Consider the following 14853-nt stretch of genomic DNA (forward strand, 5'->3'; position numbering starts at 1 on the left):
TAGAGAAAATCAGTGAAACAAAACTCCAGTATTTAACAATAATAAAAATGATAAACCTCTGGCAAGACTGACAAAGAGCACTGGGTGATGGGCACTGAGGGGAGCACTTGGAGGGATGAGCACTGGGTTTTATGCTATATGTTGGCAAATTGAACTCCAATTAAAAAAAAAAGACTGACAAAGAGCAAAGAGGGAAAGTACCATCGTCACTATCAAATAATATTGGGGTATTACTAAGATCCTGAAACCATTAAAAGATAAAAAGAAAATGGTGCAAACAAATTTATACCCATAAATTTGACAACTCAGAAGAAATGGACCAATGTCTTCAAAGTCTCAAGCTACACAAACTCAACCAACATGAAATAAACACCCTCAATAAGTCCAGTAACCATGACAGAAATGAAGTATGTGATTTTAAAACATCAAAAAAAGAAATATCCAGGTCCATATTCACTACAGGATTCTACTAAACATTTAAGACAAATTAACCCTAATTTTGATCCAGCGGTTCCACTTTGGGGAATGGATATGACACCAAAAGCATATATTGGATATGACACCAAAAGCAATCTTTCCTACAAGAGAGAATAAGAACGAACACTTCCCAATTCACTATATAGAGCAGGTATTATCCTGATACCAAACTTGACAAAAACAGTACAAACAAACCAAAGGCCACTAGGTCTCATGAACATAGATAAACATCCCCCACAAAATATTACCAAATGGAATCCAGCAATGTATAAAAAGAATTATACACCATGAGGGAGTGAGGTATGCAAGGCTAGTTCAACATTGAAAAGCCAGTCATTGTAACCACTATACCAAACTAAAGAAGAAAAATCATAAGATCATATCAAATGACACTGAAAAAGTCTGTGACAAACTCCAATACCCACTCATAAATAAAAAGAAACACATAAAAATAAGAATAGAGGGAATTTGCTCAACTTGATAAAAATGATCTAAAGGAAAAGTATAGGGACGCCTGGGTGGCTCAGTGGTTGAGCATCTGCCTTTGGCCCAGGGCATGATCCTGGAGTCCTGGGATCGAGTCCCACATCGGGCTCCCTGCATGGAGCCTGCTTCTCCTCTCTCTGCCTGTGTCTCTGCCTTTCTCTCTGTGTCTCTCATAAATAAATAAATAAATTTTAAAAAATTAAAAAAATAGAGGAAAAGTACAGCTAACATTATACTTAATGATGAAAAACTAAATGCTTTTTTCCTCTAAGATCATGAGTAAGGCAGAGATGTCCATTCTTACCACTGTTATTCATCTTAGCCCTGGAAATTCTGGATATTGCAATAGGCCAGAAAAAGACATATAGGCATAGAGAATGGAAAAGAAGGATAAATCTGTCCCTCTTTGCAGATGACATAATTGTCTATGTAGAAAATCTCAAGCAATCCACAAAACTCTATAGAACTGAGAGGTGAGTTCATCAAGATGAACACACAAAAATCAATCATATTTCCATATGCTAACAAATGAACATATGGAAACCAAAATTAAAAATGCCCTTCCATTTACATCTACTCCAGAGAAAATGAAATGCTTAGGTATAAACTTAGCAAAATATGTACTGGTTAGGCATTGCCAAAAATTACAAAATGCTGATGACAGAAATCAAAGAAAATTTAAATAAAGAGATGTCAATTCCCCCTAAACCTGAGCTCTAATCTATCTCACTGGAAACCAAATATCTTTTTTTCCAAGGGGCTGGAGACTTTCCTTGAGGCCTCCCCCTCTGTCTGGAAGGATCTGGGGGGATCATGACATGACCTGATACTCAAGGACAAAAAGGCCATTCCTATTTCCCAACCTCATGGATGAAAATGACTGTAACAACCAGAGCCCATTGTGGCAGTTCTTCAAGCCACCAAAAGATAATGATAGTGGTCATTTGCAGAACTTCCAACAGACCTTCTTCAAGGACTTGAAAATAATTCTACTCTAACAAGATTGCCTCCCAGCAGCTGAGTCCCTCCTAGCTGATTCAAAGACTCTACTGAACATGGTCAGCTGACTTGGAACTTGGTGTGGTGACTGATATGGGAAACAAAGGCAGAAGAGAAATTATTAAATGTCCTTAACACCTACAGTCCATGGACAAGTCCTTAAAACAGGCAGAGTGACCTTCCTCTAGGGACTCAGCTGCCTTGATGTTAATGCTTTGCTAAGGGCAAAAGGCAATCTTAGCCCAACTCCCAGTATAAGTCTACTTCAACATATAAAAATTCCTTTGGAAACTTCCTTTATCTCTACTCCCCAAGATACATATTGGCAATCATCCCCCAAGCGTACGACCCACTGATGTACATCTGAAGGGTCTCATGACTCAGATTTTATTAGACAGTAGTAAATGACCTTTCCCCAACAATAGCAACGCCCCCCCTCAAGGTCCTGGAAGCCTTTCTTCCAAAATTCCTTAGAGACTTACCCTATCCCTACACCCCTCCCAGCTTGAAAGGATATAATGGGCCACTCCTCATGACCCCAGTGCAGCTCTTTCTGCCCACAAGTCCTGTCCCCGAGCTTTAATAAAACCACCTTTTAGCACCAAAGGCATCTCTTTACTCTGTGTGTCTCTGTTGCAGCCCCTTGAAGCACCTACATTCCATCAACTCTGGGAGATGACATGGGAGGTCATACTGCAGGTGAGAGGAAGTCGTGAGGTTTTCCATCTTGCTGCTGAGTCCTTACATGGATCTTCATGTTTTAGGTCCTCATGCACAGGGTTGGGGTTTGAAGAAGTAAATTGTCACAGGGTCAAATACACACGTGTATTGGTCAGGGTTCCCTGGAAATAGACTGATAGGAAAAATATGTATATGAAGAGCTTATTGTAAGGAATAGGATCCCACAGTGATGGGAGCTGAGGAGTAGCCAAGAAAACCGGTGGTGTAATTCATTCCAAGTTCAAAAGTCTGAAAGCCGGGAGTACAGAGGGTGGATTGGAGGAGTGTAGATTTCCCAAATGAAGCCACCAGGCAGCAAGGGGTGAATTCCTCCTCAGCTGATCATCCCATTCTACTCAGACCCTCTACAGATTAGATGAGGCCCACATACCCAGGGGAGAGCAACCTACCTCACTGAGTCCAGAAATTCAATGCTAATCTCATCCAGAAACATTCTTTCAGACACACTCAGAGATAATGTTCCACCTGAGCAGCCCATGGCCAATGAACACATAACACTAACCGTCACAGCACGTACTCAAAGCTAAAGTCAAGTTTCTGTAGTAATTGCTCTGTTTGCCTGGTGGATCTTCCACCTTCATAGCTCAGCCAGGAGCCGCAGACACTGAAGTGTTTTCCCAAAAGAAAGATGCACTGGGGAAGTGAGAGAAGCAGAGATGGTGGTGGGCTGAGAAGACTCGAGAAACACTGAGTCCCTGACAAGTTCTCAATTTGGGTTACAATGGCCACCAGTTGCCTAACCCTTTCATTCCGCTTCATGGGTCTGAAGATGGTGCTTCTCCCTCTTGCTGGCTCTTGGCCACTGTCTCCCTGCCAGGCATGGTATGAGGGGAAAGCACTTGAGCAGTCATGCCAGAGGAATCAGGGTTTGAGTCTTGACATCATCACTTATAATATGCTTCCGGTCACTTTGTTGACTGAGCTTTTGGCAAGGTAGCGGGGTCTGGGAGGGGGATTGTGCAAACTCTTTGCCCTGTGAATAAAGACCAACAAACAGCAAACCTCCCCCAAAGGCTCAAGCAAAGTTTGAGAGGTATACTTTCACGTTTCGGTTTTTGGTCTTTAATTTCTTTTATTGATGGGCAGCCCCAATAGCTCAGCAGTTTAGCGCCGCCTTCAGCCCGGGGCCTGATCCTGGAGATCCGGGATCGAGTCCCACGTTGGGCTCCTTGCATGGAGCCTGCTTCTCCCTCTGCCTGTGTTTCTGCCGCTCTCTCTATGTGTCTCTCATTAATAAATAAATAAAATATTTTAAAAAATAAGTTCTTTTATTGCAGTGTTACACCAGAACAGGAAATTGCACAAATCATAAATACGCAGCTTACTGGTATTTTAGGAAGTGATATCCTTTCCAAGTCACCACTCAGATCAGATATCCACATCCTCAGGCAGGGCTCTTCTGCATTCTATCCGGGTGGGTGTGGGGTCCACATATATGGCAGAAGTAATGGCATATGACTTCCAAGGATAAATCATAAACATGTTGTGCCTTGCTCTTTCTTGGATCACTCCCTCTGGGAGAAGCTAGTTGCCATATTATGAAGACACTCCTGCAGTTTATAGAGCCAGGAGCTAAGGTCTCCTGCCAACCAGCATGTGAGCATGCCATCTTGGAAGCAGATCCTCCAGGTCAATCTAGCCCTCAGATGAGTATAGTTTGGTCAACATCTTGACTGCAACTTCGTTCAAGAGATACCCTGAGCCACAGCTACCCAGATAAGCCACTCTCATATTTGTGACTCTCAGGAAGTATGAGATAAGAAATGTTTGTCGTTTTCAGCTGCTAATGTGTTGGGGGAATTTGTTATGCTGTGACAGATATTGAATCTAGTTCGACCACATTTGCTTAGGGTCAATATCTGCTGCCAATTCACTCTTTATTCATTCACTGGATTCACTCATTCATTCATTCAGTAAATATTTATCATAAGCTGACCATTTGTGATATACTGCAACTGGGCCCCAGGTCATTCTGTGATGAATGGAACAGATCCAGAACAGTGCTATGATATGAGCTCTGTCCTAGGGTGGAGATGGATAGAAACCACCAGAAAAAACTGTATTAATGAGGTTTGGTGAGCTATGGAGGAACCAAACAGGGGTCGGTGATTGGGATAACAGGGTGACCCCTTGGAAGAGTGATCTGGAAGGACTTGCTGAAGGAGTGACATCCAAGGTGAAATCTAAAGAGTAAGAAGGAAAGAGCAGTGAGAAGAGTTGGGCAAAGGATCCAGAGAGAGGGACAAGCAGATGGTAAAGCCCTGGGGAGGGTCGGGCACTGTGGTTGGAGCACAGGCCACTTGGGGTTGGGAGCAAGATGGAACTGCAAACATAGCCGTGGTCAGACCCACTCAGACTGTGTAGCCAAGCAAGGAGAGTGGGTTTCATTTGAATGGTGTGGGACAAAAGGTGTCCAGGGTATACTGACAAGTGTTCTCTTGCTGATGAATGGAAAAGAGGGAGGACCAGGCATGAGTGGACTGAGAAGAACAGGGCTGTCACCATTGCACTGAGAGGATAAAGGACAGTTGTGATGTCAGGAGGAAGAGGGCATACGGGCAGATGGAAAGCTCCAGAATAAGCATTCGGGGGGAGTGGCAGAAAGAGGAAGCCTGGGTGACAGGGTCTGGTTACAATAACGCTGGGAGTATTGTTGCCTTTGATCTGGATAAGAGTGTGGAGGAAAAGCAGATCTGGGGAGAGAGCGTTTCGGGGAAATTGATGGATCTGGTTGTGCATGACAAGGTTCAGAAGCTGGCAGAGCCCAGGCAAGATGTCGGGTGTGGCACCTTGACCTGCCTCCCGGCAACCTCACCCCAAACCCATCAGGTCATGAGAATGAGCCAATTTTAGTTAGGACAGACCCGCCTTCCCACCTCCTGGAGAGGACCATCCCCTATCTCTGCACCTGGAAGACGCCCTCGTCACCTCTCTGAACCAAAAGGGATCCTGGCAGGCAGTGCTTTGGCAGACCACCCTCTCATTACACAACCACCCCCTTGGGCCATTGGATGGAGAGGAGGAGCCCAGTCTCACCGTCCCATATCCCCACCGCCCCATTAGCACCTTCCATCTCTGGTCACTCTTGTCCATTCTCAATACTCCGCCCTGTGAGTCACAGTAGTGTGGACTTCCCAAAGAAGAAGAAATCAAAAGGGAGGTGCTCATGGGGTTGGTGACATCACTCTACATCTGTGTCTGGAAAACAGAGAAACGCACAGGAGGAAAGCACAGCCTGAGGGATTTGTACCCTGCTTGGGAACCCAGAACCAAATTGGGACCTTTGAAAGCATCTGAGATCACAGTGCCAACTTGTGTGGCCAGAGGAGAAAAGATGTCCCATGTGGATTGTGGGTGCTTGGAGCTGCAGACTGCGGGATCCTAATACCAATGTGATCACCACTGGGGGCGGAGAGGATGGGCTGCTCTGGGATCCACCCCGGACATGGTCTGTCTTGATAAAGGAAGTGATGTGTCACAAGGTACAGAAGTCCCAATGAGGAGGAAAGCCTCCACTGTGTGCAGTGAGTGTGGACCGTGGGAGGAGCAGCTGTGGGCTGTGGAGGGTTCAGCAATCCCAGTCCAGTCCTGGACCTGGCTCTGGAGCCTTCCCGTCATTGGGATTGAGAGGTGCTTGAGTCTCTAAGTCCAGGGCTCTTTCTCAGCCCGTGCTCCTCCCTCCCTGAACTTCCTGCACCCAAGCAGCTTGAGTCATCGTGGAAGAAGGTTGTGGAGAGCAATGACAGGTTGGATGAGGAAGCAAAGAGGGCTGAGAAAGCAGAAGTGGGGTGTGGACACCAGATCCTCTGTTTTTGAGGCTTGAAATTGGTACCCCCCGGGTACCTGGCATTGCAGGGGTGACAGCTGTGCTGCAGACATGACCACGTGGGACTGGATGGCGTGGCTACCTGCAGCTCTGCTCCTTCTGCAGGTTCCAGGTGAGCGGGGCCAAGCCTAGGCAGGGAAGTCTGCCCCGAGTGGGAGGGAGGGAGGGAGGGAGGGAGGCAGGGGGAGTGTGGATGCAGGGTGGCCCAAAGGGAGGGAAGGTGGATGTAGGGGGAAGGCGGGAAAGCAGAGAAGATTCTAGGATCAGCCAACATGGCCTCAGCAGTGACAGGAAGATTCAGTTCCTAAGCAGGTGAGTCGTGTCCACTCTTCAGGACAGAGCAGCAGTGACGAGAGGACCACCCTTACCCATGGTGTCACGGTCAGAAATGACCTCTCAGTGCATCACACACACACCCATGCCACGGACACCCTCTCCTTGTGCCTCTCAGTGATGGGGGAGCTACTTCCCCTCCCTCTGGTCTCAGGAAAGGCCTCTGCCAGACTCCGAGTGCCCTCGAGGGACTCAAGGATCCCCTAGTCCCCAGATCCCCCTAACCCAGGCCCGTCTGCTGAGGGGCCACACTCGACTGTGTTTTCCAGGCTGTTCGTCTCTGCGTGGCCCCAACTCCGTGTCAGGCACTGTGGGGGGATCCCTGAGCGTGCAGTGTCAGTACAAGGAGGAATTCAGAGACCGTGACAAATACTGGTGCAAAAGCCCATGTGTGTGGAAGAAGATCGTGGAGACCACAGAGTCACAGAGAGAAGTCACGAAAGGCCGCGTGTCCATCAGGGACCATCCTGCAAACCTCACCTTCACAGTGACCTTGAAGAGCCTCACAGAAGGCGATGCAGGAACATACAAGTGTGGGATCGATCTACCGTGGCTTGATCCCACCTTCCCCGTTGTGGTGTCTGTGAACCCAGGTGAGCTGTGCACACCCCCTTCCCCGGCACCAGCACCTGGGCTGTCTGAGACCGGGCTGATCGCCCTGCCTCTGTCAGGAGAGTAGTGGGATGTGGGAGAGAAAAGCGGGGTGAGGCTGGGGTCGGTGACGCAGGATACCCCAGACGTGCATGTATATGTCCTTATGTGTGTGTGTGTGTGTGTGTGTGTCCATGTGTGGAATCTGTTATATGTGCGTGTGCATGTCTAGGCATGTGTGCATTTGTGCATGTGCGCATTGTGTTGTCTGCACACTCAACACGCACATGCACATGTCTGGTTGTCCTTGGTGCCTCTGTACACTACGTCCCGACACACTCTCACCCCTAAAGCTCTCACGGGGAATGAGTGGGAATGGCCCTGAGTCTGGGGATGGCTGCCTTCCTGTCTTAACAAGGGTCCTGTCCTCACTCAAGGGGACCCGAGTCTCTCCCTGGACCTCACTCTGTCTTCCCTAGGACCCCTAGGGCATTTCCTCCCCTCCCTTACTGGCTGCCCCTGCGCCTGGACATGACTGGGTCATGGATGGTTCATGAGGCTCCAGCCTCACAGCTCTGATCCTGGGGGGTCTGCTGCAGCCTCGAGAGGGGGCTACTGTGACCATTTGGGGACCACTCAGCCCCTCCAGCTTGACCCTTCCCTCCCCCTCTGGCCCCTTGTCCCCACAGGAGGGAGCCCAGAGATTCCCCTAAAATTCCCCCCACAGACAAAGGAGAAGAAGGATGAGAAAAATGAGTCCTCAGGTCCTATGACCCTAAATATACTTCCATTTGCTGCAAATAGTTTTTTTTTTTTTTTAATTCATGAGAGACACAAAGACCCAGGCAGAGGGAGAAGCAGGCTCCCTGTGGGGAGCCCGATGCAGGATTTGATCCCAGGATCCTGGGATCACAATCTGAGCCAAAGGCAGACACTCAGCCACTGAGCCACCCAGGTGTCCCAATAGTTCTTCTTTACTAGAACTCTGTTTTTGCTGCCTAAGACCTGCAGGGAGGTCACCCATCTAAGGCTGTAGATTTGTATCTTGTGCTCTTATTCTGAATTTCTCTCTGGTTCCTCTGGGGTCCTTTCTGTAGGTCTTTGTTTCTCTCACACGGGACATTTCCCTCCCATGCCTTCTGTGGATTCCTGTTTAACAGTGAGGAGCTGAGTGTCCACGGACACCACCTGCCCTTCGAGGGAAACACCTTTGTCCAGTTGGCTTCAAGACAGACTTCTTTCTATGGGGTCCACTGGGTGTATGTCTGTCTCTCTAGATCTTTCTTTTGGGTCATTCCCTACCCCAGAGAGGACTGTCCAGTGGCCACCCAGGTTCCCAGGCCTGGCTGACAATTCAGGGGCCAAGTCATTGAGTGCCAGGGTCGACTCATTCAGTGTAGACTCTGCTGAGTGCCTTGCTTTGTGACCCTCACTCCAGACATAGCCATGCCTGAGGACCCTGCCGCACCCTACCCCACCCCACACTCTGGATCCATCTCTACAGACTAAACCTCACCCCATCTTCTGCTGGGGTAAACAAGGTGTGGTGTGTCTGAGACCAGACCCAAGTGCTCTCTCCACGCACTCTCATGTTCCGCAGGAAGCAGGATGACTCTGCATCTGAAAGTGTCCACCTGGCCAGGGTGCACCCCTGGAGGACGGGTCAAGGGAAGGGCCAAGTCCCAGTCAGGCCTGGGCATAGCTGTGGGGGGATGCCGAACCCAGGACATCTGTCCAGGTGGCCTGAGTGACCTGGACTCTGTGAGTCAGAACCTCACAGCAGAGAGAGAGGGGGAGCCTGGGGGAAGACAGCAGGCCTGACATGGGTTTCTCCCTCTCTCCCAGGAGACCCCAGTTCTGGGAAGCCCACCAGCACCTCAGTTCTTTTTACGATCCTGCCAACATCCACGTGGAGCACCGCAACCCCACAGGAGACCTCCAACAGCAGGCAACGTCCTGGGTAAGGGGCCAGCAGCTGGAGATTTCTGACACCAGGGTGCTCTCTAGACAACGCGGAGGGGTGAGGAATGGGGTTGGGGCTCTCTTGACCTAGGTCCCTCACTTCTTTACTAATTCCACATCTAATTGTGGAAGTCCTACAAGTGCCCGCCGCTCTTCTGAGGACACAGCTCTGGGCCACCTAGACACAACCCTGCTCTGAAAAAAGTTGGGAAATTCGCACAGTGAAGAAGTCAGCACATTCATCATTCGAAGTGTGCCAGTTTGTGATGAATGCTTGGGGGAAATAGGACAGATGAGTCTGGGAGAGCATGTGTGGGAGGGTGACAGGTGACAGGATCGTTATCTAATACACAATGATCAGAGAGGCCTCGCCAGGGAGAGGACATTTCCCTGGAGGCCTGCAGGATTGAGGAGCCAGCTCCCAGGTGCCTGCAGAGATCGGTCTCCAGGGATAGGGAAGAGCAAGTGTAAGCGTTTTCCAAAGGGGGCCTTCGGATCCTGGCCCAGGCCAGGTGCTCTGGGGCTCAGTGACCCCTGCACTCTCTCCCCTGCTTCCCCCACAGGCCCTGGATGGAGAGTCATCCTGTTGAAGACCAGGCCTCTGACGGAGGGGAGAGGTGAGTGAGGTCATTCCTTCCTTCCATCTCCACCCACTGAATTTTAAGGCTAACCTTTTAGAGGCACCGCACAGGTGCCAGATGCTCCCTGGGACTGAGGCAAACATTTCCAATCCCTCCTGGGAAATACTGTTTATGGGAGAGCAAACATCAAACAATAACCTTGGCACTGATGTCTGTACCCCACACAGGGTAACCCCCAAATGGGGAGGGCTTAGGTAGACCTCAATTCCCAGCCGAGGCCCCGCCCACTCCTTGCCGTGTCCCTCATGTCACTCCAGTGGCCGGGCCCTTTCCGCATCCACAGTCCTGTCTCAAGGGCAGTTGTTAGCCTGAGGGTCACGGGAGTGGTCTGTTGTGTGGGGTTGCCCTGCCCATGGACCCACCTGGGACTGATCTCTGTGTGGACTGCTGTGGCCTCAGGACATGGGCCCAGGGACAGAAGGACAGTGGAGGGTACCAGGCCTCTCCCTGAGGATGTGTGGCTCACCGTCTGTCCCTATGTCCCCTACAGGTCCCTGCTCAACAGGATCTACTTCCTGCTCCTGATCTTCCTGGAGGTGCCCTTGCTCCTGGGCCTCCTCAGTGCTGTTCTCTAGGTGAACAGATCTCAGAAGGGCTCTGAGGAAAGCCCTTCTGGGGAGACCACCTGATAATGAAAACCAGTAACGCCAAGACCTGCCCAGAACACAGTCCCTCTGATGGATGGGAATGGGCCTCTGAACAATTCATCCAGCCATTGTCTGTATTTCCATCAGAATACCCTGTAAACGTTTTTGTGACTTTTCCTGCAATGTATCATAGACATTGAGAACGTTCCCAATAAATGCACACTCCTTAAATTCCAAATACACTTCAACCCTCGGGTGCCCACCTCACAGCTTAAGTAAAAAACACTGTTAATATTTCTGAAGCCCCAAGGTCCTCTCTGAGGCAACCAACTATGAATTTTACATTCATTTTCTCCTAGTTTTCTTCATGAGGTTGCCACATATACGCATACATATTTTCAAACTATATACATGTATTTTTAATGGTCCCCAAGTTTATTTTATTTTTTCCAGATTTATTTAGATACAACTGACATATTATGTGGCATGAAGGTTCAGCGTGTTGTTGATGCACACATTGCAAATTGGTTACCACTGTGGGGTTAGCTAACATCTCTATCGTGCCACATCACTACCATTTCTTTGTTGTGGTGAGAATATTTAAGATCTGCTCTCTTAGCATCTTTTAAGTGTATAATAATTATTATTAACTGGAGTCACCATGTTATGCATTAGGTCTCCAGAATATATTCATCTTATAATCAAAAGTTTGTATCCTTTGGCCAATCCAATTATAACATGGGCAGAGAGAGGTGGCTTAGTGGATTAAGCATCTGACTCTTGATTTTTTAAAAATGATTTTATTTATTTATTCATGAGAGACACAGAGAGAGGCAGAGACATTGGCAGAGGGAGAAGTAGGCTCCTTTCAGGGAGCCTGATGTGGGACTCGATCCCAGGACCCTGGGATCACGACCTGAGCCAAAGGCAGATGCTCAACCCCCAAGCAACCCAGGTGTCACTGACTCTTGATTTTGACTCAGGTCATGATCTCAGGGTCATGAGATTAAGTGCCTCATCAAGTTCCATGTTGGACTTCACTGAGCATGGAGCGTAAGATTCTCTCTCCCTCTCTCTCCGTCCCTCTCCCTGCACTCATGCTCTCCCCCCCGCTTCAAGAAATACAACAGGGGAACCTGGGTGGGTGGCTCAGTCTGTTAAGCTTCTGCCTTTGGCTCAGGTCATGATCCCACAGTCCTGGGATGGAGCTCACATCAGCCCCCTACTCAGTAGGGAGCCTGTTTCTCCCTCTCCCTCCACTGCTCCCCCTGCTTGTGCTTGCTCTCTCTCTCTCTCTCTCTGTCAAATAAATAAATAAAATCTTTTTATTAAACAAAAACATGGGCAGAGGAACCGAATAGACATTTTTCCAAAGAAGACATACAAATGGGCAACAGGTACATTAAAAAGTGCTCAACATCACTTCTCGTCAGGGAGAGGCAAATCAAAACCATGATGAGACATCGCTTCCACCTGTCAGAATGTCTATCACCAAAAAGACAAAAGAGAGCAAGCTTCAGCGAGAATATGGAGGAGTGGAAACCTGTGTGCACTGTTAGAGGGACTCTAAACTTGTCTAGTGGAAGGGGAGGTGGGCAAGGGGTTGGGGTGACTGGGTGATGGGCACTGATGGGGGCACTTGGTGAAATGAGCACTGGGTATTATGCTATATGTTGGCAAATTGAAATCCAATAAAAATAAAAAAAAATAAAATAAATAATAAACTTGTCAAAGGCATTGGTGAGTGGGTGCTCAGTAAGTGCTTGCATGTAAAGACCTGTACCGGAAGAAATAGAAAACCTGAACAGGCCAATAACTAGGGAGGAAATTGAAGCAGTCATCAAAAACCTCCCAAGACACAAAAGTCCAGGGCCAGATGGCTTCCCAGGGGAATTCTATCAAACGTTTAAAGAAGAAACCATACCTATTTTACTAAAGCTGTTTGGAAAGATAGAAAGAGATGGAGTACTTCCAAATTCGTTCTATGAGGCCAGCATCACATTAATTCCAAAACCAGACAAAGACCCCACCAAAAAGGAGAATTACAGACCAATATCCCTGATGAACATGGATGCAAAAATTCTCAACAAGATACTAGCCAATAGGATCCAACAGTACATTAAGAAAATTATTCACCATGACCAAGTAGGATTTATCCCAGGGACACAAGACTGGTTCAATACTCGTAAAACAATCAATGTGATTCATCATATCAGCAAGAGAAAAACCAAGAACCATATGATCCTCTCATTAGATGCAGAGAAAGCATTTGACAAAGGACAGCATCCATTCCTGATCAAAACTCTTCAGAGTGTAGGGATAGAGGGAACATTCCTCGACATCTTAAAAGCCATCTACGAAAAGCCCACAGCAAATCTCATTCTCAATGGGGAAGCACTGGGAGCCTTTCCCCTAAGATCAGGAACAAGACAGGGATGTCCACTCTCACCACTGCTATTCAACATAGTTCTGGAAGTCCTCGCCTCAGCAATCAGACAACAAAAAGACATTAAAGGCATTCAAATTGGCAAAGAAGAAGTCAAACTCTCCCTCTTCACCGATGACATGATACTCTACATAGAAAACCCAAAAGCCTCTACCCCAAGATTGCTAGAACTCATACAGCAATTTGGTAGCGTGGCAGAATACAAAATCAATGCCCAGAAATCAGTGGCATTTCTATACACTAACAATGAGACTGAAGAAAGAGAAATTAAGGAGTCAATCCCATTTACAATTGCACCCAAAAGCATAAGATACCTAGGAATAAACCTAACCAAAGAGGTAAAGAATCTATACCCTAAAAACCACAGAACACTTCTGAAAGAAATTGAGGAAGACACAAAGAGATGGAAAAATAGTCCATGCTCATGGATTGGCAGAATTAATATTGTGAAAATGTCAGTGCTACCCAGGGCAATTTACACATTTAATGCAATCCCTATCAAAATACCATGGACTTTCTTCAGAGAGTTAGAACAAATTGTCTTAAGATTTGTGTGGAATCAGAAAAGACCCCGAATAGCCAGGGGAATTTTAAAAAAGAAAACCATATCTGGGGCATCACAATGCCAGATTTCAGGTTGTACTACAAAGCTGTGGTCATCAAGACAGTGTGGTACTGGCACAAAAACAGACACATAGATCAATGGAACAGAATAGAGAACCCAGAAGTGGACCCTGAACTTTATGGTCAACTAATTTCGATAAAGGAGGAAAGACTACCCAGTGGAAGAAAGACAGTCTCTTCAATAAATGGTGCTGGGAAAATTGGACATCCACATGCAGAAGAATGAAACTAGACCACTCTCTTACACAAGACACAAAGATAAACTCAAAATGGATGAAAGATCTAAATGTGAGACAAGATTCCTTCAGACCAACTCTTGACAAAACATTTAGACATGATTAATAATTCCACTCATCACAGCCTGTGTTTATGAGAATTTTGCAAATTTTTTTATTTTTTATTTATTTTCTTAAGATTGATTGATGAGAAAGACAGAGAGCAAAGGGAGAAGGAGAGAGAGAATCTCAAGCAGACTCCCCACCGAGTGCAGAGCGCAATGCAGGGCTCCATCCCAGGACCCTGAGATCATGACCTGCGCTGAAATCAAGAGTCGACCACCCAACCAATGGAGTCACTCAGACACTCCCCACCCACATATTTTTTAAAAACTCAGCCCAATCATATTATTAGGAGTTGTTATGTTGTTGTTGTTGTTGTTAGTGAGTTGTATGAGCTTTTTATATATTTGGGATATTCACCTCTTATCTGATATATGATTTGCAAATATTTCCTCCCATTCTGAGGGTTATCTTTTTATTTCATTGTTTCTATTGCTGGGCACAACTTTTTATTTTTTATTTATTTTTTATTTTTTAATGATTTTATTTATTTATTCATGAGAAACACAGAGAGAGAGAGAGAGAGGCAGAGACACGGGCAGTGGGAGAAGCAGGCTCCATGCAGGGAGCCCGACGTGGGACTCGATCCCAGGTCTCCAGGATCACACCCTGGACTGAAGGTGGCACTAACCCCCTGAGCCACCCGGGCTGCCCCATAAGTTTTTAATCTGATGCAGTCCTACTTATTAATCTTTGCTTTTGTTTCTTGTGCTTTTGGTATCACATTCAAAAATTGTTGTCAAGACCAAGGTCATGGATTTTTTTTCCCATTTTCTCCTGTGAATGTCACAGTTTTGGTTCT

The 14853-nt window shown here is 47.1% G+C and overlaps 1 protein-coding gene across 2 annotated transcripts; it reads left to right on the forward strand.

The window, feature by feature from the left end:
* The first annotated feature begins 6169 nt into the window (after window positions 1-6169).
* Window positions 6170-10881, forward strand: LOC112920767 (CMRF35-like molecule 6). Of its 2 annotated transcripts, XM_072746688.1 has the most exons (6): window positions 6199-6449; window positions 6559-6641; window positions 7132-7455; window positions 9299-9413; window positions 9979-10032; window positions 10547-10881. In XM_072746688.1, exons 2-6 carry the CDS (start codon window positions 6581-6583, stop codon window positions 10629-10631), a joined length of 639 nt encoding a protein of 212 aa, XP_072602789.1. In that variant the 5' UTR covers window positions 6199-6449; window positions 6559-6580; the 3' UTR covers window positions 10632-10881. The 2 variants fall into 2 exon arrangements, with proteins under 2 accessions (XP_025855473.1, XP_072602789.1); XM_025999688.2 differs by having other exon boundaries at window positions 6170-6641.
* The last annotated feature ends 3972 nt before the right edge of the window (window positions 10882-14853 follow it).

Source organism: Vulpes vulpes, chromosome 2, assembly GCF_048418805.1.
Source record: "Vulpes vulpes isolate BD-2025 chromosome 2, VulVul3, whole genome shotgun sequence".
NCBI lineage: Eukaryota > Metazoa > Chordata > Mammalia > Carnivora > Canidae > Vulpes > Vulpes vulpes.